The following is a 26,139-nucleotide window of genomic DNA, read 5'->3' on the forward strand; positions in this document are numbered from 1 at the left end:
GTGTGCTTCTTTCTTCTTCTGATGCGACAGAGTACATGAGTATTGTTGGTGGGCTCCAGTACTTGACGATCACGCGACCAGACATTTCCTATGCTGTTAACCGAGTCTGCCAGTATCTGCAGTCACCCCGTGACACTCATTGGTCTGCTGTTAAGCGGATTTTGCGCTATATTCGTTTCACGGTGGCTCATGGTTTGCATATTCGGCCGTCTGACTCTGGTTGTCTTTCAGCATATTCTGATGTAGACTGGGCTGGCAATCCGGATGACAGGCGATCCACGGGGGGTTATGCTGTCTTCTTTGGCTCTAACCTGATTGCCCGGAGTGCTCGGAAACAGGCTACTGTCTCGCGTAGCAGTACTGAGGCTGAGTATAAGGCTGTGGCCAATGCCACATCAGAGATCATCTGGGTACAGTCCTTGCTTCAGGAGTTAAGTATACCCCAATCACAGCCTCCTGTTCTTTGGTGTGATAACATCGGTGCTACATACCTTTCTGCAAATCCGGTATTCCATGCCCGAACGAAACACATTGAAGTTGACTATCACTTTGTGCGTGAACGTGTCTCTCAAAAGCAACTACAGATCAAGTTTATTTCTTCCAAGGATCAACTTGCTGACATCTTCACCAAGCCATTGCATTTGCCACAGTTTGAGACTTGCAGGCGCAATCTTACCCTTCTAGATTCATTAGAAAGTGGCTAAGATTGAGGGAGGGTGTTAGACTGTATTTACATGTGTATATTGTAACGTTGTATACCACCTCATTATATATATATGTGATAGGCCACCCCTAGAGGGTTGTGCCGGTTCCCCCCAAAGCCTATTGTCTTACAAGCTGCAACTTCCCATCTAAGCTAAATTAATTGCTCAAAAAAAAACCCAAGCTATATTAACTCTAGAAGGCTCTAGCACGTTTGAGGGGTTGCATAAGATGACATTTGAAGTCAGCTTTCATGCACAACAAACGATAAGTGACTAGCCTAAATTTGAATTTCAATCTATTGACATTTAAAGTTAGTGCAAAATAATATAAATGTGGTCAAACTTCTGACAAAATGGTAGTCATGTCATTACGAGAGAAGAGCTGCAAGGTTTTAAGAACTACAAGCACAACATCGTGGACACAAGTTGTCGAGAAGATCCGCGTTCTTTCGTGCTACCAAAAGACGGGCCCATAACTATGGCAGGGATGGCAACTTTTAGTTCAAGTGCGACAAGTTTCTTTTAGACGGTAAGTTTTAGTTTTTTGGGGGGTTCTTTTGGGACGGCTAAACGTCCATGCCACCACACCCACACCCACACATGGGGCACTTGTTCTCTTGGGTCCTCAACACACTTCTTCTCTTGGGCTCCCCCGTCTGGTAGAAGATTTTGCACATGACCAGCTCCCCGTCTTCCTCGTCCTCGACGTCGCTGAGGCGATACTCGTGCATCACCCAGTTGGTCTTCCTGCTGTTGGTGTAGAGCACCAGGATGTTCTTCCAGCCCGTCAGCCGGCCGTTGGCCTTCAATGCCATGCTTTTGCCGGTCTTGTGCCATGCGGTACGATCGTTGCGCTCCGCCTTTATCTTCCGATGTTTCCTCCGTCCACTCTCGAACGCCCTCGGACGGCAGAAAAAATGCTTGATCGTGCCGTCCATCGTCACACCTGCTAGATCGATGATCAGACCAAGTAATTAACAGTCAGTTTGAGTTCGGCCGCACCTGTGCGTGAAATGTCAGTGCTCTATAGCTTGGCGGATGCTAGACGCACCAAGGTATACTTAAGGATTTTACGGCCTAATTAAATCGGACAAGTAGAATTGCAGATTTGTTACTGAATTGCTCCGCCTTCCACTAGTAGGTCTGTTTGGATTGGAGCCAACATACAGCGGCCCAACTCAGGCTGCAGGTGGAACTGGGGCTAAATGGGACTAGCAAGCCCATCCCATTTAATTTGCCTTAGTGGGATCCCATTGGAAGGTAAAAGATTAAGTGGGCTATCTCTATTATCCCATTGGGAACCCACTTAACCCACCATCCCATTCTCTCTCTCATGAACATAGAGGAACAAGGGAGAATTTGAGCTCGAGATTAGAAGGATGTACTTTGGTGTCGATGGGTATTTCTCACCTGGAAGTTGCTGAGGATGGGGGTAGCCGTACTCGACCTCTATGGTGGGTATGAATTTATCAATCAGAGGGTCAGATCTCGCGCCTCCATCCCTCACCTTGGCCTCGAGCCACTCCATCAGCTCCTGGTCCGTGGGATTGAATCTGAGGTACTTGTGGATGAACTCAGTCGCATACAGGCCCTACACGCAGGTTAATTCCATTATATAAGGTGCGTGGTGGAAAGATATCATAGCTTTAGGTCCGAATCTACTACCCCAACAAACTCGACAGATCTGAAAACCCGAAACCCAACAATAATCCAATCCGTTGCCGGTTAGAAAATCCCGATAAGAATCCAAATCTGTTGACGAATACTTACAAGGCCGATTCCTTCCAAAGGGCTTGACTCATCTACTGCCGCGATGTTGAGGTCAAATCCCTTGAGAACTGGATCAACGACCATCGCGACCAGTGGATCGAAACCTAATGCGGCAGTTCTGGGAGGAAGAGGACTAGAGGAGGTTCAGCGAAGCGCTTGCAAGGGAAGCCTCTGGTGTCTCTTACTTGCCGATCTGTCTCTACCGAGTACTGACTGAGAACAGCGATATGGCTCGTACCGGCATTTGTACCAGCATGATGAACTGTGCAGCAGCAGTTAATGCGAATGGGTGCGAGCTGGGGAAATTGGTGCCCTCGCCGGAAATCACAGGCAATAGTTGTTGCCCTTTTTTTCGGGGATACATTAGTTGCCTAATGTTGATCCTACTCGGCTAGATGATTGTATTTAGCCGCCGGGTGATTTGCGTCTTAACCTTGATCTTACGACTTACTACGGCTTATTTAGCAATAGTAAGTTTTACGTAGTCACCCTGCAAAAAAAAGTTTTGCGTGTTCTTTTAGAAAACTTCCAAACTATTCATTATCAATCTTGGAAGTACAATGAACACCGGAAATAATAAATATTATAATCAGATTTATAGACCACCGAGCGACGAGTGCAAGTACTGAAGCGAGCCGAAGGCGTGCCGTGGTTATCACCCCTCCCTTGCTGGAGCCGGGCAAAACTTGTTGTAGTAGACAGTCGGCAAGTCCAAAATAAACCTTGAAGTTGTAGACGAAAGCTAAACCAAAACCCGAACTCTCAATCCCGGAATTTGGCACTCTGAACTCTCTAATCCCGGTCTATTTTAAACCTTGAGAGGTCTTCGCCGGTATTTCTTGAATTGGGCCGGCCCAGTAGCATAGTCGCTCACGCGCGCACTAATTTGTTTTTTCATAGTTTTTCTTTTTCTTTTTTCATTTTTACACATGTCTAATTTTTCTCAGTACCCAGTGTACATTTTAACACACACATTAAATATATGATAACCTTTTGATATTTTCAAATACATAATGAACATTTTTAAATTAAGTATTTTCAAAACTTTTTTGAATACATGGTAATAATATTATTCAAAATACGTGTTTTAAATTTTCTTCATGAAAAATAAACATTTTATATAACTACACGAACACTCTTTTACATGGTTCAACATTTTTAAATTTGCATACAATTTTTTCAAACACATTTCACGTATATTCTGTTAAGGTTATCACACATTTTTTACAATACACAAACATTTTTTACATTGTACAAAAAGTGTTCGCACTTTAAAATTTTGTTCAGGTCTCAGAAAAAATATGTTTCAAAAAGTGTTTGCACTTTAAAATTTGGTTCAGGTTTAAAAAAATTGTTTATATTTCAAAACGTGTTCTCTAAAAGTTGTACGTAAAGTTCTACGCACTCAACCGAACCATTTTCTAATTACTCCCTACAATCCAATATAATTGGCATTTACAAAAATCAGGATAGGTTAAGGAGGTGCTGAAATCTTATTTCTACCCTTTGTTTTGGAAGAGCATCAGCTGATACCACCCTTCACATGCTTCCGTTCTCCCAAGTTTGGTAGATGTTTTAAAACATCTTGATTTATTTTGTGAATGTTCACAAGACATGTGTCTACAAACCTTAGAAACTTCAAATCCATATTTGAAAGACACATAGGTAAACGAAAATGATAAATCCAAATGTGAATAGTGTCATTTTAACTCCTAGCTTTTCCTTTTTTGCTGCCCTACGTGTATTTCAAATTTGGATTTTGAATTATGTAGAAGTTGTATGCACATGCCTTTTGAACATTCATAAAAAATTCAGAATGTTTTGGAACATTTTAGAAGCGATTTTAAAAACTGGCAATCTGTTGACAAAATAAAATATTATACTCCCACCGTTTTTATTTAGTCCACATATTAGTTTTGGTAAAAGTTAAGCTTTGTAAACTTTGACAAAGTTTATAAGCAAAAATATTAACATATACAATAACAAATTAATATCATGAAATTCATTATTAAATGTACTTCCACATCGTTTTGATTTTTATGATAAATATTTATATTTTTTCTATAAACTTGATCGAACTTTACAAAATTTGACTTCAGTCAAACCTAATATACAAAGTAAATAAGAACGAAGGGAGTATTATGGTCGAACAACACGATTGTGATTGCCACCTTATTTATTCGTGCCATCGTTTTTCTTTTTCTTTTTTGAGTCGACTCCCATCGTTATGCATAACCGGACCATGTGTGAGAAATTCCCGGTCCAGAAAAACTGCACACGACGAAGACTGTACAGGACCGACCTGGAATCCATCATCGATGGAGCATAGTCGTGGGCAGGGAGCACTGTTCATAATATTGTCAGTATCATTAATACGTGAGCATATACACCTCTTAGAGCAACTCTAGCGGACCCCGCATCCCGCCCCGACCCGGAAAATAACTGCCAAAATGCAGGTCGGGGTGGAAAAACATGTCCGATCAAACCTCGCATCCCGCCCTGGCCCGCAAAAAAATTTAGGGGGCGCGGCAAAATCTCGGCCCCAACCCGCGAATACGCGGGTTTCCCCGTCGCGGTTGCGGTGCCCTGCATCATAGAGAAGTAGTTGGTGGGAGGGATATTGAAGCCCGCGCGCATTTTCTCACCCCCTTCCGCCGCCGACCGCCTTTGCTTCCGCCCGCCCGCCGCCGGCGATTCCGCCAAATCTGCGGGTAGAAACGCGCAGTGGGGCCGCCCACCATCCTTCAACGCCGTCACGCTGCACCGACACTCCCGGATCCGGCGAGAAGAGCGCCCTCGTCGCTGCCGCCGCCGGGGATCGACCACCGCCGAGCCCGCCCCTCGTCGCCCCTCGGTATCACCCGCCGCATCCTCCACCGGTTAGTGCGTATTTTTGTGATCTTTGCGAGCGAGCGCTATAGTTCCTTGACGCGCGGGTGTGCATGTAGATGGATTTGAGCCCGTGCGAGAAGTTCTTGCTCACCGATTCGTCCGATTCGGACGACTCAGATGTTGAGACCATGCTTGCGAACTTTCGGCAGTAGACATTAGTCATGGCACTTGCCGTGAAGGAGCACAAAGACGAGAACCGGAAGAGAAGGCGAGGATCGACCGTCGGGTGTCTTTGCATTCCTCGGAATCGTCATCTTAGGAACGAGATGTTGATGCAAGACTACTTCGCGGAGAATCCTACATATCCACCACACCTCTTCCGGATAAGGTACCGAATGTGTCGATCTATTTTTGTGAAACTTGTTCAAGCTTGCGAGGCAAATTGCCGGTATTTTACTCAAAGAAGAAATGTTGCGGGCTTAAAGGGATTTAGTGCATATCAAAAAATCTCCGCAGCTGTGCGGGTGATTGCATATGGCGTTCTGGCTGACTATGCCGATGAGTACCTTCGCATTGGTGAAGATACTACAATTGAGCCCGTGCATAGATTTGCAAAAGTGATCGTCCGTGTCTTTGGTCCTGAGTATCTTCGCACACCAACGAGGATGACACAAAGAAATTGATGGCATCTAATGAGAGGAGAGGTTGGCCTGGCATGCTAGGTAGCATTGATTGTATGCATTGGACATGGAAAATTTGCCCGAAGGCATGGCAAGGAATGTGTTTGAACACGCGGTATGCTACGCTAGCGCCAAATAAAATTTTCTACCGCGCACCCAAGATCATGCTGCTGGAAATAGATTACGAGATCGAGTTTACCACTAGACGCACAGTCACCACAGAGGAAGTAGAGTTGGTGATGCGTGTAGTCGACCTCTCGGCCCGTCTCCTCCTCTTGTTACCGATCTCCCGCGAACAGCGAAGACCCGTGAACAGTGATCTCCCACGAACGGTGCCTCATGGTTCCCTCGAACGGTTCGCCCAAGCACCGCAGATGCGATGCCTCCAAGGTATCCACACGTGCGGAGTGCAACGGTGGGCGGCAGACTGCTAGGTCCGGTCGCACGTCATGGGCGTGGGGAGTGGCGACGGCTATCGAGGTTTGGAAAGACTAACCCTAAGTGGTGTGCCCACTTCCCTTTATATAGACCTCCGAGGTGGGCTCAACACTTGAGCCCACTAGGAGTCTGCGTCCATTTCCACTCGGATCCAATCCGCACGGGCTGCATCCCCTTAAGTGTGCGACCCTATAGGTTCACGTACACATGGACACGACCAGAGTCAATAGTTGGTAGCGGCTCCTAGTGGAACGTGCCAACTCCCATGTGTGCGTAAAGTCATTTGACGAACCTTGACAATGTGTCATATGCATCATTCCTTTTGCCTGACGATATTTGTTGTCGAGCTCAAGGCGAGTACTTGTCACCCTTGTGATAGCTCGACCTCTCTTCTCGAAACCGTGATACAGATTCTCGAACTAGGTTAACTCTTAACCCAAGTCGCATGGCCATGCTTTCTGAATCTGATCACTTGAGAGGGCCCAGAGAATATCTCTCCAAATAGAAGGGGCAAATCCCATCTTGGTCAACCATGTCTCGTGGCATGTTTCACGACTCACCAAAAAGCTACCTTTATAACTACCCAGTTATGGAGTAGTGTTTGGTAGACCCTAAGTGAGTCGATCCTCATCCCGAGAACATGCGAGGACCTCAGGTCTAGGACATGACATAGACATTGTACTTGAGACTAACAGATGACTATATCTCGGTTGTGTCTCAAAGTGGGTATGTCCAACTCGGTGATTTCCATCCCTGAGCCCATACTATCGGTTTAGCATCTCCATGCACATGACCTGTGAAACATAGTCATCAACCGAGTTGTATACTAGTCAAGGATATGTGTCCGCATAACCTTATCAACTAGGGACCATTAGAACAATCATCATACAATACATAGTTCCACAAACAAGTCACATACTTATTGATACATAGGACTCATGAATACATATGGAAATATCATCATCACATGATTGCCTCTAGGGCATATCTCCAATAGTCTCCCACTTGCACTAGAGTCAATCATTTAGGCATCGTATGCCCATGGAGCTCATGTGCGCCTCATGCTTCGGCCGTGGGAGAGGCTTCGTCAATGGATCAGCAACATTTGCATCTGTGTGCACCTTGCATATGTTTACATCATCTCTTTTGACAATGTCGCGAATAAGGTTAAAACGCATGAGTATGTGTTGGGTTTTATGATGGTTCCGTGGTTCCTTGACTTGCGCAATGGCACCACTATTATCACAATAGAGGTCCAATGGCTTAGATGCGCCCTCAACCACACCAAGATCAGAAATGAAATTCTTCACCCAAACACCTTCTTTTGCAGCTTCAGAAGCCGCAATGTACTCGGCCTCTGTTGTAGAATCAGTTACCATATCTTGCTTGGAGCTCCTCCAGCTCACTGCTCCTCCGTTCAGAATGAACACAAACCCAGATTGCGATCAACTATCATCCCTATCGGTTTGGAAACTAGCATCGGTGTAACTCTTTACAACGAGCTCATCCTCACCTCCATAAACCAGGAACATATCCTTAGTCCTTCTCAAGTACTTAAGGATATTCTTAACCGCTGTCCAGTGACTCTCACCTGGATCAGCCTGGTATCTTCCCACCATGCTAAGAGCAAAGCTAACATCAGGACGAGTACATACCATAGCATACATGATGGACCCAACAGCCGAAGCATACATAATCCGATCCATGCGTCTTCGCTCATCAGGAGTCAAAGGACTCTGAGTTTTGCTAAGACTAATGCCATGTGACATGGGCAAGAAACATTTCTTGGCATCTTGCATGTTGAACCGCTTCAACACCTTGTCAATATACACACTTTGGCTTAATCCAATAAGCCTTATCAATCTATCTCTATAGATCTTTATTCCCAAAATATAAGCTGCTTCTCCCAAGTCCTTCATCAAAAAACTAATTTTCAGTGAGTCCTTGACAGATTCAAGCATTTGAACATCATTTCCAATCAATAATATGTCATCCACATATAAGATCAGAAATGCAACTGAGCTCCCACTAACCTTCTTGAATACACAATGATCACAGTCATTCTTGATGAAGCCAAACTCTTTGACCGCTTCATTAAAACGAATGTTCCAATTCCGAGATGCTTGCCTTAATCCATAAATGGATCTCTGAAGCTTGCATACCATGCTAGACTTCTTTGGATCGACAAAACCCTCAGGTTGTGTCATATACACATCCTTGGTTAAATTTCCATTAAGGAAAGCCGTTTTGACATCCATCTGCCATATCTCATAGTCGAAATATGCCACTATAGCAAGAATGATCCGAATTGATTTAGGCATCGCTACCGGTGAGTAAGTCTCATCGTAGTCAACTCCTTGAACTTGTCGATAACCTTTAGCAGCGGCTATCAACTAACGTTATGGGCCGTTAGTGGTGGTTCATTGCCTATAGTGTTGTAATCCGGAATAGTCGAGCCTTATGGACTGTGACATTTCCGTCCATATCAGTTTTCTTCTTAAAGATCCACTTGCACTCAATGGCTTGAACACCATCTGGCAGATCAACCAAGTTCCAAACTTGATTGTCATCCATGGACTTTAATTTGGATCTCATGGCCTCAAGCCATAACTCGGAATCAGGGCTCTCCATTGCTTTCGCATATGTGGCCGGCTCGTTATTCTCCAAGAACAACACATTGTAGTCATGCAAATTGCATAACCTTTCCGACCTCCATGGAACCGGCGTTGACTCCACCACGGGTTCCCTGACTAATTCCATTGTGACAGAATCACCTATTGGAACGTCCCCGTGTGGTTCTCAAATTTCTTCGAGTCAGACCGTCCTCCCACTAGACTTCCTATTGAGAAACTCTTTCTCAAGGAAAACTCCATGTCGAGCGACAAACACTTTGCCCTCTTCACGGTTGTAGAAGTAATATCCCAAGGTTTCCCTTGGATATCCCACGAATATGCACTTGTCCAATTTGGGTGTGAGTTTGTCCAACTGGAGTTGCTTGACATATGCTTCACATCCCCAAACTTTTAGAAAAGACAAACTGTGACTCTTCGCAGTCCATATCTCATATGGTGTCTTATCTACGGACTTAGATGGTACCCTGTTTAGTGTGAAAGCTGCAGTTTCTAGAGCATATCCCCAAAATGACAAGGGTAAATCTGACTGACTCATCATTGATCGGACCATGTATAACAGAGTCCGATTCCTTCATTCTGACATGCCATTTCTCTATGGCGCACCCGGGGGAGTTAGTTGTGGGACTATTCCACGACTCTTCAGATGATCGTCAAACTCCTGGCTCATATACTCACCGCCACGATCAGATCATAGAAGTTTGATTTTCTCGCCGAGTTGATTTTCCACTTCGTTCTGAAACTCCTTGAACTTTTCAAAAGTTTCTGACTTGTGCCTCACAAGTAGACATATCTATATCTACTCAACTCGTCGGTAAAAGTCATGAAGTATTGGAAACCACCTCTGGCTGTCGTGCTCATTGGTCCACATACATCACTATGTATGAGTTCCAACAGCTCGGATGCCCTCTTGCAACTCTTTGCAAAAGGAGACTTAGTCATCTTACCGAGTAGGCATGACTCGCATGTCTCGAATGATTCAAAATCAAACGAAGTTGGAATTCCATCATCATGGAGCTTCTTCATGCGCTTTTGACTAATGTGTCCTAGTCGACAATGCCAGATGTAAGTTAGATTTATCTCATTAGGCTTGTGCCTCTTGACATTTATGTTATAGACTGATTCACCTTTAAGATCTAGGATAAATAACCCATTCACAACGGGTGCAAAGCCATGAAACATATTATTCATGTAAATAGAACAACCATTGTCCTTAATACTGAATTCATAACCTTGTGTCATCAAACATGTGGCAGAAATAATGTTTCGACTCAAAGCAGGAACATAATAACAATTATCAAGTTTGATTACAAATCCTGAAGGTAAATTAAGTTGCATAGTGTCGATGACTAATGCAGCAACTCTTGCTTTATTCCCGACGCGTATGTCAACTTCTCCTCTTGTGACATTCCTAGTTCTGCTTAGCCCCTGCATCTAGTTGCATATGTGAACAACCAATCCGGTATCATATACCAAAGAGCTACTAGAAACATCACCAAGATAAATGTCTATAACATATACAACAAGTGTACCAGAAGAAGAAGTCATACTTCCAGTCTTCTTGCCCTTCTCGGCAAGCTACTTGCTACAGTTCCTTTTCCAGTGTCCGGGTTCCTTGCAATGAAAGCAAATACTCCCCGAGGTTGTCCCTGACTTAGGCGCAACGGCGTCAGTTGGAGTTGCCTCCTTCTCTTTGCCCTTTGCCTTAGCCTTTTTCTTGGACCAACTCTTCTTGAACTTAGCCGAGTTCTGCACCATCAACACTTGACGATGTGTACCTTTCTTGATATCCTGCTGTGCCACTTTGAGCATCCCATGCAATTCAGTGAGCTTCTTTTCCATCCCATGCATATGGTAGTTCAAGATGAATGACCCATAGCTATCCGGAAGAGAACCCAGAATTGTATTTGTGGACAACTCGTCCCCCAGTGGGAAGCCCAATCGATCCAAAGCTTCAATGTATCCGATCATCTTGATCACATGTGGGCTCAATGGATCACCCTCTTTCATCTTACAATCCATTAAGGATCGCCAGACGTTGAACCTTTCGGTCCTAGCCTGCATTTGAAACATGCTCTTGAGGTTCTCAATCATATTGAAAGCCTCAATTTTTTTCGAACTGCTGCAGATCAGGTTCCATAGAAGCTAGCATGAGACAGCTGATCTCGTTTGATTCATCAACAAGTTTCTGGTAGGCATTTCTGGTTGTGGCATTAGCATTATCGGCAGGTTCCTCTGGAAGCGGATTCTCTAGAACTTGTTCCTTTTTCTCATGCCTAAGAACAATTCTCAGGTTTCTATACTAGGTGGTAAAGTTTGTTCCATTCAATTTATCTTTTTCCAGGATTGATTTCAACGCAAAAGGGGTAACTTGAGCAGGTGGTGCCATTTATCTACAACAAAAATATGCAAAACACTAAGACACGTAATCATGAAGAGTAATTCATATTAAACATTTTAATAAGATCATTACTCCCACTAAAATCAACATCCCTTGGTTGATACTTAGTGATTCAAGATCCAAGATCAACATGTCAACTAGTGAGATTTTGCATCACCACTAGAAGACAAGATCACTCGGTAAGCAACTGTTGCTAATCGTATCTGTAAGGGCATATTTATCCCCAAGGTGTTTTGGTGATTGATGACAATGCTTTTGCGGACTAATCGTGTGCGTTGAGTTTTTCAGAGATTCATCCTTTGGCACGAGACGATTCCCTCCCCTCCGTGCTTTTTCAAGACGGTGCAGCTCCTTCGTTTCTCTATTGGTGGACTAGTTGCATAGGAGTCACCGTACTATCAAGAGGGGATCCGCTTTGGTATGGCTTGGGTGGAATCAACACGTACACATACTTATTGCACCCACTGTTCCTTCCCGCTTCAATGGAGTTCTCATTCCTCTCTCTACTCTATTTGTCTGGGCCCAGCAGTAGTACCACGGGCCACAGCGGTAGTACGGCCGAAGACAGCAAGCGGTAGTACCGCTCCATAGTGGTAGTACCGCTTACTGGTTTCTGCCATAGTACCGCTGAGGCTCCGGGCCACTACCGCCTCGACTCGAGCCCCCGCTTTCCCGTGTCGGGTTCTGCGGTACTTGTCACGACAGTAGTGGCGGTAGTACCACTCCCGAGCGGTAGTACCGCCCGTACCTCCGCGGTAGTACCGCTCTGGGGCCAGGACCCTGCTCCCCTCTTGTGAGCGGTAGTACCACTGGGTGGCGCGGTAGTACCGCTGGCGCAGCGGTAGTACCGCCCATCCAAGCGGTAGTACCGCTCTCTACGGGGCTGCTTGTGGGGGGGGGGGGTAATGGTTGGATTGTTCCCCCCACTATATAAAGGGGTCTTATTCCCCAAAGTTGACCTACCTCTTCCCCCAAAAGCTTCATTGTTGCTCCAAGCTCCATTTTCGCCCGATCTCTCTCCCTAGCCAATCAAACTTGTTGATTTTCTCGGGAGTGTTTGAGAAGGCCCAGATCTACACTTCCACCAAGAGAAATTTGATTCCCCCTAACCCGTAGCGGATCTTGTTACTCTTGGGTGTTTGAGCACCCTAGACGGTTGAGGTCACCGCGGAGCCATAGTCCATTGTGGTGAAGCTTCGTGGTGTCATTGGGAGCCTCCAATTAAGTTGTGGAGATTGCCCCAACCTTGTTAGTAAAGGTTCGGTCGCCGCCTTCAAGGGCACCAATAGTGGAATCACGGCATCTCGCATTGTGTGAGGACGTGAGGAGATTATGGTGGCCCTAGTGGCTTCTTGGGGAGCATTGTGCCTCCACACCGCTCTAACGGGGACGTACTTCCCCTCAAAAGGAAGGAACTTCGGTAACACATCCTCGTCTTCACCGGCTCCACTCTTGGTTACCTCGTGCCTTTACTTGTGCTAGCTTATTTGTGTTGTATCCCTTGCTTGCTTGTGTGCTAGTTGTTGTTGCATCATATAGGTTGCTCACCTAGTTGCATATCTAGACAACCTACTTTGATACAAAGTTTAATTTGGTAAAGAAAAGTATAAAAAGTGTTAGTTGCCTATTCACCCCCCCTCTAGTCAACTGTATCGATCCTTTCAATTGGTATCAGAGCCTCGTCTCTTTATTAAGGACTTTGCCATCCGAAGAGTATGGTTGACACCACAGACGGTGTGGAGGAGCACTGCGGTGTGAAACCTATCTCGTCTACAGCCGATGGGGGAACCTCGGTCTCTCGTGAGGAATTCAATGTGGCTTTGGACACATTGAAAACCTCCATGACGACCGAGGTTGAAAGCATGTTTACTAAGTTCCTAGAAGGACTTAAACTATCTACCTCACCGATGAAAGTGGATGATCCCACTAACAAGGTGACGGATGCTACCTCCGACAAGGGGGAAGCTAACAGTGAAAAGGGTCCTTCTACTAGTGGTAGAAATGGCACCGGCATCTATGCCCATGTGGAACCTCCAACTTATGGAGAACCGATTCCATCTACTCATTTAAATCATGTCGGCCCTCCTCCTAAGATTGTGAAAAATGAGGATTTTGATTCTTGGGTGTATCACTTCAAGCGTCATTTAAATCATGTGAATACTAATCTTTGGAGAATCATTGAAGAAGGTTTCTATCCACATGACTCAAGCAACTTCACCCTAGAGAAGCCGTGGATAATCAATTCAATGAGAATGGTCTCTTCATCATCCAAGATGCAATTCTCCCCGAAGATCTCCCTTATCTTCGACCCTGCGCCATGGCCAAAGACGCGTGGCATTGCGTTGTGTCTCTCTATCTGGGAAGCGCAAGCATTCAACGCTCTAGCTATGAAGTGGTGCAAGATGAAGCCGATGAGTTTGCTATGAAGGAAGATGAAGAACCTCATGAGCTCTTTCGGAGAGTGACCAAACTCGCGGTCTCACTCCGAGATCATGGGAGCAAGGACACGGATGACAATTGGATCAAACATAAGTTCCTCAAGGCCATGATGCCCCACAACAAGGCCATGTCCTCCGTCATTCGTCAAAGACCGTACTTTCACTCCATGACCTCAAGTGAAGTGTTGGATGAGTTCGTTGCAATGAGCATCTTGGACAAGACCTCCAATAACGCGGTGCTCCGGTCTCAAAGGGCAAAGAAGCCCAACCTTGCCTTGAAGGCCAAGGTTATTGTGGAAGAAGAGGAAGATGAGGAGAGCAACCCCGAAGATACAAAATATGATTATCATGAGCATATGGCTCTTGCTTCAAGGCAATTTTGGAGCAAGAAGAGCTCAAGACCAAACTTCAACAAGAAAAACTCAAGTGGCTTCAAGGGCAAGCAACGAGTAAGAACTTGTTACAACTGCGGCAATGTGAGCCATTTCGTTGCGGATTGTCCTTACGAGAAGCGGGAAGACAATGGTGGCAAGCTCATCCGAAAAGACAAAGCCAAGTCCTTCCCCAACAAGAACAACTTCACCAAGAAGACTCCTACTCGAGGGTTGGTGGTTCAAGAAGAATATCGTGATGATGACGATGATGATGAAGATAATGAAGCAATGGCCATGGCATCTGTTGCCATTGCCACAACTCGCCGGATGTCTCTCTTCGATTCACCTAACGAGAACATCACCGCCAAGTGCCTCATGGCTAAAGCCACTAACAAGGTAACCCCCAACATCAAAACCACCATCATTACTAATCCTACCTTGACGGATTGCATTGATGAACATGAGGGGTCTAATGAATAGATGAATGAATTTGAGTCTTTTATGAGTAAACTCAAGGGCAAAACCAAGAAGCACTTTGTTGCTCTCTTGGAACAACTTGGTGAAGCCAATGACATGATCAAGGCTCATGAAGAAACCATCTCTAAGATGGAAGAACATAGTCGCAATTATGCCGATGAGATATCGGATCTTTCTAATGCTCTTGAGGAAGAGCATGTGCATCTTTTGACTCTTGAGGAGTCACACAACGATGACCATGCTAAATTAAAGAAAGATCTTGATTATGCTCTTGTTGTCTCTCGTGTGGCAAACTCTGAGAAGGCTAAACTTGGGGTTGATCTTGCTAGACTCAAAGAGGAGTTTGATTTACTTGACAAGGCACACAAGGCCTTGAAGGGTGCTCATGCTAGTCTCAAGGAGTCTCATGCTCAACTCCAAGTGAGGTTAACCAAGGAGAAAGCCACTTTTCCTCATATGGTCTTAATTGATAACGCAAATGCTACTAACCCATGTTGTGAGCATGTGCATCTTGTGGAGGAGAATGCCAAGTTGAAGGAACAACTAGAGAAAGGCCTTGTGTCATGCATACAAGGTGAGAAGAACCTAAATGACCTTTTGAGCAATCAAAAGGAAGGTGTGGCCAAGGAGGGAGTTGGGTTCACACCCAAGTCCAAGGATAAGAAGAAGAACAAGAAGAAGAATGACAAGACCAAACGACATTCCCCTCTTAAGCAAACTTTTGTGAAGGAGGGAGAGGGTGCTCCTAAGGAGAAGAGGAACAATGCAAAGAGTGGTGATGCCAAAAAGGGCAAAGCCATCTCTTCCAACAAAGTCGGCGACTTTAACCCTTCTTATGTGTTGTGTCGTGCTAGTGATGGGCATGTTTATGCTAAATTTGTTGGTTCTTCTTATGAGTACATTGAATGGTCTATTTGGGTTCCTAAGACCCTGGTTACTAACATCAAAGGACCCATTACTAAATGGGTACCTAAAACCAAGCATTAATCTCTTGTAGGTGTTTGCTTCCGGTGGAGGATCATGGTTGCTCGATAGTGGAGCAACAAATCATATGACCGGAAGCAAGGACTTGGTGGTGGACGTACAAAAGATCCCATCCATGCCCATCGATGTCGAGTGGGGTGATGCCTCATCTTATAAGGTATTGGGTCTTGGCAAGGTTGTCATTTCTCATGATCTTACGATCGAGAAAGTCATGATTGTTGAGTCTCTTGCGTACAATTTACTTTTCGTTCGTCAACTTGCACTTATGGGCTTTGCCACTTTCTTTGATATTGATACCGTGGCCCTCTTGTGGAGCAAGACTCTTAAAGTAGCCTTTGTTGGGCATGTCGAGAACGGTCTCTATGTGATTAACTTTTCGGAGCAACCCACTAAGACCGCGACATGCCTAATGGCTAAAGTTGATGTGGGTTGGCTTTGGCATCGCCGTTTAGCCCATGTCAAATATGAGATCTTTGCAAAGTCTTCTCAAGGGGGACCATGTCCGTGGACTAACAAATGTTAGTTTTGCCAAAGATCGTGCTTGCAGTGCTTGTATCGAAGGAAAGCTCCATGAGAAGGCTCACCCTCCCACGACTATCATCTACTCGAAGAGACCCTTGGAGGTCCTTCACATGGACCTCTTTGGGCCTCCATCCTTTGATAGTCTTGGGGGTAGAAAGTACTGCTTGGTGATTGTGGATGATTATTCAAGATACACTTGGGTATATTTCTTCAAGAGGAAGAGTGAGACTCAACAAACTGTCATCGACTTTGCAAATGAAGATCAACTTCAACATGATGCAAAGATCTTGACAATAAGAAGTGACAACGACACCGAGTTCAAGAACTACACCTTGGATGAGTTTCTTAGTGATGAGGGGATCAAGCATCAATATGCTGCTCCATATACCCCTCAACAAAATGGTGTTGCAGAGAGGAAGAACCGGACGTTGATGGATGCGGCAAGGACCATGATGGCGGAGTTCAAGTCTCCATACAACTTTTGGGCTGAAGCCATCAGCACTGCATGTCATGCATTCAATCGGCTCTATCTCCGCAAAGGCTTGAACAAGACTCCTTATGAAATTCTTACTGGTAACAAGCCCAAACTCAAGTACTTCCGGGTGTTCGGGTGTAAGTGTTTCATTCTCAAGAAAGGTGTTCGTTTGTCTAAATTTGAAGCCAGAGCTTATGAGGGCATATTTGTTGGTTATGCTACAAACTCTCATGCTTACCGTGTCCTCAACAAGTCCACTGGACTCATTAAGGAGACGTGTAACGTGGAGTTTGACGAAAATACTGGCTCCCAAGTGGAGCAAAGTGGTACTTGTGATGTAGGTGATGAAATTCCTCCCCAAGCCATAAGAAGAATGGGTGTGGGTCATATCCTACCCATTGAGGAACCCCTTGTGGCCGAAGGAGAAGGATAATGCTTCACTCAAGTGGAGCCATCACCAACCCAAGACCCACACGCTTCTGAAGAACAAAGTGAAGGCCCTCAACCTCGTGAACAAGACCAAGGGGAAGATCAACCTCAAGATGGTGAAAATCCACCAAATGATGCCCAAGGTCAAGTTCTCCCCCTCGAGCAAGTTCAAGATCAAGGGCAAGCTCAAGATCTTGAACAAGATCAAGACAGCGCTCAAGATAATCAAGTTGATCCTCCTCCTTCCACATCCGAGGAGGAATTAGAGCGCCGTGCCGCAAAGATTGCTTCCAAGCTCACCACCAAAGGCCATCTCATGGAGAATGTGGTTGGAAGCCTAAGAAAGGGGGTAAGCACTCGTAGACAATTAGCAAACTATTGTGAACATCGCGCGTTTGTCTCTTGTGTTGAACCCCAAAAGGTCGATGAGGCGCTCGAAGATTCAGATTGGCTCAATGCCATGCATGAAGAACTCAACAACTTTGAGTACAACAAGGTATGGAGATTGGTGCCACAGCCTTCGGGGAACCATAACGTCATTGGAACCAAGTGGATTTTCAAGAACAAGCAAGATGCTCATGGGAACATCATACGCAACAAGGCAAGATTGGTAGCACAAGGCTACTCCCAAGTCGAGGGTATCGACTACGGTGAAACATTTGCTCCCGTTGCTCGCCTTGAATCTATTCATTTGTTGATTGCTTATGCTTCCCATCACAATTTTAAGTTACAACAAATGGATGTGAAAAGTGCTTTTCTTAATGGTCCTATTAATGAGTTGGTTTATGTCAAACAACCCCCCGGGTTCGAGGATCCCTACTTCCCGGATCATGTGTATCAACTTGATAAGGCACTCTATTGCCTTAAACAAGCCCCACCTGTGTGGTATGACTACCTTACCGAGTTGTTACAAGATCGTGGATTTGAGGTGGGGCAAATCGATCCCACTCTCTTTACTAAGAAGGTCAAAGGGGCATTGTTTGTATGCCAACTATATGTTGATGATATTATCTTTGGTTCCCCTAACAAAGCTTTCAATGAGGAATTTGCCGCTCTCGTGACCTCTAAGTTCAAGACTTCGATGGGAGAGTTGAAGTTCTTTCTTGGTTTTGATATCAAAAAAAGAAGAGAAGGTACCTTCATCAACCAAGACAAATACACTCAAGACATGCTAAAAAGATTCAAGCTAAGTGATGTCAAGCCGGCTTCTACTCCAATGCCTACCAAGTGCCAACTTGACATTGATCCCAATGGTAAAGCGGTGGATCAAAAGGTATATCGCTCCATGATTGGATCCTTGCTTTACCTTTGTGCATCTAGACCGGATATCATGTTGAGTGTGGGAATTTGTGATCGGTTTCAAGCCGCACCAAAGGAAAGCCACTATGTGGCAGTCAAGCAAATCTTTCGATATTTGGCTCATACCCCAAACTTTGGCTTATGGTACCCAAGAGGAGCAAACTTCAAGCTTGAAGGTTTTATGAATTCCGATTGGGCGGGAGACAAAGTGGATAGGAAGTCGACTTCCGGAGGGTGCCAATTTCTTGGTTGCTCTTTGGTGAGTTGGTCTTCCAAGAAGCAAAGTTGTGTGTCTCTCTCGTCCACCGAAGTGGAATATGTGGCAGCCGGTAGTTGTTGTGCACAACTCTTATGGATGAGGCAAACTTTAAAGGAATACGGTGTCATTGTTGACAAAGTGTCTCTTTGGTGTGATAATGGAAGTGCCATCAAGATTTCTCTCAACCCGGTGCAACATTTCAAGACGAAGCATATTGAGATTCGGTATCACTTCATCCGGGATCACATTAGGCGAGGGGAGATCGAGCTCAAGCATGTCAACACTCATGATAACCTTGCAGATATTTTCACGAAGCCCTTGGATGAAGCAAGATTTCGCGAGTTAAGGCATGAGCTAAATATCATTGATTCGACCAATGTGACTTGAACCCTTGCACTCCCCACCTCATTCAACATGTTGTCTAGTTTAGGTGTAGGCATGGACATAGGGGGAGTGTTGTTCTCTCAATGAACTCTTCCTCCCCCCATTATGCATAAATTGATCAAGTCTTTCACTTTAACCATCTTCGATGGTACTTGTGCTTCAAGGACGAGTTTTGGTCATGGGCCCAAGGTTAAAATCTTCGCGGCGCCATACCTCTTGACTCAAACATAGGTGGCCTCGGCCACCGCCCTCTCTTGAAGAGGTGTGTCTTGGTCCCTTGCTAGTGTGTTCGCTGCCGTGTTCGTCTTTTCTTCCGTCCTGCCATTGGTTTTCCATTTCTTTTTGAGCTGATCCGTGCTGTCTAGTGGCCATAAGTTGCTGGGCGGTACTACCGCTGGTGGTGCGCGGTACTACCACTGCGGGGCGGGGTCAGGGGGTTATATCGGGGCAGGGGGAGGTTTCTTCTCCCCCATACCCATTCGCTCGCCCCCTCGCTCCGCTTCGTCTCTCCAGCAACTGCTCGCCGCGGGAGGGCTCCGGCGGATCTCCTTCTCCGGGGCGTCCCTCTCCATTCCCTTCGGTGGAGTCAATCCCCACCTCGTCCTCTTGCCATGGATGCCGGTATCGCCCCTGTTCCCTCTCTCTTCTTGTCTAGATTTCCAGTCTAGCATCTTAGGGGCAATAGTGGTTGCATCTCTAGATTTTTGGCTAAATCTAGGCTTGAGTAGGATGGAGAAGGCAACTAGGCGGTTTGGATTAGTGATTGGTAGGAGTATTTTTGAATTTGGTAGGACGGTAGTGCCGGATCTGACCGCGACAGTAGGAAACCGCGGTGTCCCCACCTTGAGCGGTACTACCGCTCTCACTGGAGCGGTACTACCGCTTGGAGTGGTACTGCCGCCTATAGATCGCGGTACTACCGCTGGCTACCAAGTTCCATCGTGCTCCTCCCGTTCCGTGATCCTTTTTGTTGTGTTTGGTGGCTTATGCTCGTTCTTTCTGGTTGTTTTGCATGCTCTTGTGTTTGGTTCCAGGTGATGAACTTCCTGAGCATCAAGCTCACCGCGTCAACCCTGGTCGTGCCACGTCGAAGCGCTACCGCACATCTGAGTCAGCAAGAGGTTCCACCAGTGCTCCACCTCCACCTCAGCTCCCGAAGAAGTCTGCCGTCAAGCCGAAGCCAAAGGGAAAGACTGTGCCTCAAATGAATGCCAAGGAGTTCTGGGCAAGGCGTCGCTGCAACCCCTATGTGGGAGACCAAGATCCCACTTTGGTTAACCGTCCGTTCGGGAACCACTTTCAGTTTGCCATTTTCTTTGATGTGCTCAAGGCCAAGAAGAACCTCTATGTGTATGTGCGCTCCATTGACACAGATTATATGGAGAAGGATCCTGAGTACTTTGCTGAAGCTTTTCAGATGTGCACTCAACTGAACATTCTCAGTATCATGCAGTTCAACAAAGACTATGATGCTGATATTGTGGCCCAATTCTATGCCACAGTCCATCTAGGGACTGATAAGGACAAGACTCTGACTTGGATGACCAATGGCAAGTTACTTTCTGACAAGTGGAAGGCATTCATGGAGTTACTTGGAGTGGAAGATCACGGGCTTGAGACTCCTGTTGGCTTTCGCCCCCACAGTAAGACAACCTCCACTCACAAGCAAGCTCTCTGGCCCTACTGCACTCAGAAGATCAACCCTAACAGTAAGAAGGTAACATATGAGCTGCCTGCCTATCTGGACATTCTTCACCGTGTCTTCCGGGAGACTCTCTTCCCTCGTATCGGGAATCAGGATATGGTTCACTCCTTTCTCGTGGACATGCTTCTCTTCTGCCAACATGAGAAGGAGGATAAAACTGGCGAGTGTTTGGACATTTCTCATGTTATGTGGTCTGAGATCTTATCTGCTATCTCTGAGCGCAAGTGCCCGATCTATGGTCCTTTCATCATGCTGCTCATTGAGAAGGCCTGGGATAAGGTCTACCCCAAGGTTATGCTTGAGACTAGAGAGTTGGTTTCTCATGAGATCAAGCATCTGAGGAAGAAGGATAACTGGGGCACCCAGGTCCCTAGGTCTGGGGCTACATCTTCTGCTGCCGACATGGAGACCAAAGAGGAGGCTGATGCTGCTGCTGATGATGACTATGTGCCTTTTGGGGCAGAGCCCGCTTGGGCACAGAAGCTCAAGCTCAAGGTGAAGAAGTTGTTCTGCATGGAGGCTCACGGTCAGTACATGACTCATGTGGCTGAGAAGAAGGCGAGGGGTCGTCACAAGGAGCTCATGCGTCAGTTGGGTGCCACTGTTTACAGTGGATCTGAGGACCTGCTTACTGAGGAGGAGGAGTGGATTCAGCAGCACTACCCGTGGACAGATTCTGATGCCGAGCAGTTCCCGACCGACGATGGCAGTGCCGACGATCCCACTGGGAGCTGATGTTCGAGTCTCTCGCATTCTATCACCTGGAGCCATAGAAACACTCCCTCTCTTTTTGGTGTCTCGATGCCAAAGGGGAGAGAGTTTAGGGATTTGTGTCATTGTCTACTTTGCGAGTGTGTTTTCTTTCTGGTGTGTTTTCTCACCGTTTGCTTTGCTTGTTTTTGTGCCATTGAGACCTAAGTTCCAGACATATGGTGTGAGACATATGCTACCTTATCCTTATTATCATTATCTATGTCTATCTTGTACATCGGTATCTTATGAGATGCATGCTTGTCGTGTTATATATTCTTTGCTCTCATATATCATGCTTAGGGTGTTGGTCTCCAAAATGTAGGGGGAGCGTTGATCCTAGCATGTGTGTCGTGCAGTCCAAAGCACCTATCTAGATAGCACACATCTAGGGGGAGCTCATCTACATTTGTGAGTTGTGGGGTTTGCGCATGTCCTTTGTCTCTTCCCGTTTGTGCAAATCCCGTATTGTCATCAATCCACCAAAAAGGGGGAGATTGTAAGGGCATATTTATCCCCAAGGTGTTTTGGTGATTGATGACAATGCTTTTGCGGACTAATCATGTGCGTTGAGTTTTTCAGAGATTCATCCTTTGGCATGAGACGATTCCCTCCCATCGATACTTTATTCAAGACGGTGCAGCTCCTTCGTTTCTCTGTTGGTGGACTAGTTGTGTAGGAGTCACCGTACTATCAAGAGGGGATCCGCTTTGATATGGCTTGGGTGGAATCAACACATACACATACTTATTGCACCCACTGTTCCTTCCCACTTCAATGGAGTTCTCATTCCTCTCTCTGCTCTCTTTGTCTGGCCCCAGCGGTAGTACCGTGGGCCATAGCGGTAGTACCGCCGAAGACAGCAAGCAGTAGTACCGCTCCACAGCGGTAGTACCTCTTACTGGTTTCTGCCGTAGTACCGCTGAGGCTCCGGGCCATTACCGCCTCGACTCGAGCCCCCGCTTTCTCGTGTCGGGTTCTGCGGTACTTGTCGCGGCAGTATTGGTGGTAGTACCGCTCCCGAGCGGTAGTACCGCCCGTACCTCCGCGGTAGTACCGCTCTGGGGCCAGGACCCTGCTCTCCTCTTGTGAGCGGCAGTACCGCTGGGTGGCGCGGTAGTACCGCTAGCGCAGCGGTAGTACCGCCCATCCAAGCGGTAGTACCGCTCTCTGCGGGGCTGCTTGGGGGGGGGGGGGTAACGGCTGGATTGTTCCCCCCACTATATAAAGGGGTCTTCTTCCCCAAAGTTGACCTACCTCTTCCCCCAAAAGCTCCATTGTTGCTCCAAGCTCCATTTTCGCCCGATCTCTCTTCCTAGCCAATCAAACTTGTTGATTTGCTTGGGAGTGGTTGAGAAGGCCCAAATCTACACTTCCACCAGGAGAAATTTGATTCCCCCCTAATCCCTAGCGGATCTTGTTACTCTTGGGTGTTTGAGCACCCTAGACGGTTGAGGTCACCGCGGAGCCATAGTCCATTGTGGTGAAGCTTCGTGGTGTCGTTGGGAGCCTCCAATTAAGTTGTGGAGATTGTCCCAACCTTGTTTGTAAAGGTTCGATTGCCGCCTTCAAGGGCACCAATAGTGGAATCACGGCATCTCGCATTGTGTGAGGGCGTGAGGAGATTACGGTGGCCCTAGTGGCTTCTTGGGGAGCATTGTGCCTCCACACTGCTCTAACGGAGACGTACTTCCCCTCAAAAGGAAGGAACTTCGGTAACACATCCTCGTCTCCACCGGCTCCACTCTTGGTTACCTCGTGCCTTTACTTGTGCTAGCTTATTTGTGTTGTATCCCTTGCTTGCTTGTGTGCTAGTTGTTGTTGCATCATATAGGTTGCTCACCTAGTTGCATATCTAGACAACCTACTTTGATGCAAAGTTTAATTTGGTAAAGAAAAGTATAAAAAGTGTTAGTTGCCTATTCACCCCCCTCTAGTCAACTACATCGATCCTTTCAGTATCTCCATATGACTCTTGTTGTTGGGGACATCTCATGCCTCGCCAACTCCTATGCCTCGTGGCCCAAAACTGTTTTGATAGCCACGACAAGTTAACCAATGCTTCGCGTGTAAGTGTCCGACACAAACCCATCACATCAAGGAGATCTAGTGGCACCCTAATTTTATAGGCCCACCACTAAATATACTTGACATGTGAAGGTGCAGCAACTGGGGAGGCATTTATACTTGACATTCTTTGAGGGATCACCCTACTTAAAACATCTACCATGCAAAAGAAGGGTGCATAAAAGGGATAAACTTTCACAGGCAGTTTATATATGTGTGATATGGTATAGCCCCCTTTTCGCAGCGCATGGTGATCTCCATCTCCACGTGTGTGGTATGCCCATGGTGATCTCCATCTCCATGCATGGTTGTCCCCGTGGTGATCTCCATCTCCACGCCATGGTATCAACCGCCAAGTGTTACATAAGATACTATGCTATTACAAACTAATAGCTACTGAAAGTAAATTACATTACATGGCTTCTCATGCTGACACGCAGGTCATTAATACAATAATGGGACAACCATATGGCTTCTGCCTGTAGCCGCACTCATGACTCGCAGGTCATGAAACAATAATACACAAGCAACATTCATGGTCTATACCAAATCACAAGCATTCCCTGCAAAAACGAGTCAGACGTTCTACCGCCGAAGATAAAACCTCCCAAAACTATATTCTCCAAGCGGATTTTGGCCTAGCCAGAAGCTCTATTTTCAGGAGGCTTATCCAGCTTTTTGTTAGCTTCAGTTTGACAGGTCGTGGAGCAAAAACGGAGTTCATATGCAAAAGTTACATCCATTTTACTGAGACCGCTCCAACAGATTTCAGCACTGCGGAAATCACATTTCCACGGTGTTGATCTAAGTTCCGATTCGATCAATCTCAATGATCTTCGTGTGCAGCATCCGGATTTATGTTTCACTGTCTACCCCGATGACGTATACCGACCGGTAGGGGTAACTCGTTTCACGACCTCTGCGTCATGATCACGGGAACAAGATCATGAAACCAACCTTCAACACTGACGTGCGAGGCCGATCTCATTGATACGTCTCCAACATATCTATAATTTATGAAGTATTCATGCTACTATATTATCCATCGTAGATGTTTTATATGCATTTATATGCTATTTTATATGATTTTTGGGACTAACCTATTAACCTAGAGCCCAGTGCCAGTTTCTGTTTTTTCCTTGTTTTTGAGTTTTACAGAAAAGGAATACCAAACGGAGTCCAATTGACGTGCCAATTTTTGATGATTTTTTATGGACCAAAAGAAGCCCCTGGAGTAAAAGAGTTGGGCCAGAAGAGTCCCGGGCTGTCCATGAGGGCGGGGGGCGCGCCCACCCCCAGGGCATGGGCCCCTATCTCGTGGACGATTCGGAGACCCCCCTGACGTGAGACCGACGCCAAAAATTCCTATAAATACAAAAACCTCCAAAAAATAACCTAGATCGGAAGTTCCGCCGCCACAAGCCTCTGTAGCCATGAGAAAATAATCTAGGCCCTCTCTGGCACCCTGTCGGAGGGGCCCATCATCACCGGAGGCCATGGAGGAGGATCCCGGAGGGGGCGTCATCGCCATGAAGGCCAATGACCAGAGGGAGAACCTCTCCCCATCCAGGGGGAGGCCATGGAGGAGGAAGCACAAGGGGGAGAACCTCTCCTCCTCTCTCTTGGTGGCGCCGGAGTGCCACCGGGAGGGGAATCATCGCTGCGGTGATCGTCTTCATCAACATCACCATTATCATCACCATCCTCATCTCTTTTACGCGGTCCACTTTCCCGCACCCCGCTGTAATACCTACTTGAACATGGTGCTTTATGCCACATATTATGATCCAATGATGTGTTGCCATCCTATGATGTTTTGAGTAGATATCCTTTGTCTTTGGGTTGATTGATGATCTAGATTGGTATGAGTTGTATGTTTTATTTTGGTGTTGTCCTATTGTGCCCTCCGTGTCGCGCAAGCGTGAGGGATTCCCGATGTAGGGTGTTGCAATACGCTCATGGTTCACATAGTGGGTTGCTTGAGTGACAGAAGCATAAACCCGAGTAAGGGGGTTGTGGCGTATGTGATAAAGGGGACTTGATGCTTTAATGCTATGGTTGGGTTTTACCTTAATGATCTTTAGTAGTTGCGGATGCTTGCTAGAGTTCCAATCATAAGTGTATATGATCCAAGAAGAAAAAGTATGTTAGCTTATGCCTCTCCCTCATATAAAATTGCAATGACGACTACCGGTCTTGTTAACAATTGCCTAGGATAATTCCGCACACTGATCCATCATTATTCCACACTCGCTATTTATAATATTTAGTAATATATTCTAACTTTATGATAACAACACCTACTTTTATATTTTAGCTCTCCGATATCATGCAAAGTTATCCTCTTCATACCCACAACGTAGTTTTATTTCTCGTATCTAGTTGGAAGCAAACGTTTGGTGTACGTAGAGTCGTATCAGTGGCAGATAGGACTTAGAAAATTGATCTTACCTTTAGCTCCTTGTGGGTTCGACACTCCATACTTATCACTTCCACCTTTGGAAATTGCTACGATGATTCC

The 26,139-nt window shown here is 46.1% G+C and overlaps 1 protein-coding gene across 1 annotated transcript; it reads right to left on the reverse strand.

The window, feature by feature from the left end:
* Positions 1 to 1,047: 1,047 nt before the first annotated feature.
* LOC119364820 (NAC domain-containing protein 73-like) lies at positions 1,048 to 2,766 on the reverse strand. The gene is made up of 3 exons (XM_037630364.1): positions 2,475 to 2,766; positions 2,115 to 2,295; positions 1,048 to 1,650 (listed from the first exon to the last, which is right to left on the reverse strand). The coding sequence occupies exons 1-3, from the start codon at positions 2,556 to 2,558 to the stop codon at positions 1,271 to 1,273; spliced, it is 645 nt and encodes a 214-aa protein (XP_037486261.1). The 5' UTR covers positions 2,559 to 2,766; the 3' UTR covers positions 1,048 to 1,270.
* Between the last annotated feature and the right edge of the window lie 23,373 nt (positions 2,767 to 26,139).

The sequence above is a fragment of the Triticum dicoccoides genome, chromosome 2B (genome assembly GCF_002162155.2).
Source record: "Triticum dicoccoides isolate Atlit2015 ecotype Zavitan chromosome 2B, WEW_v2.0, whole genome shotgun sequence".
Classification (NCBI taxonomy): Eukaryota; Viridiplantae; Streptophyta; class Magnoliopsida; order Poales; family Poaceae; genus Triticum; species Triticum dicoccoides.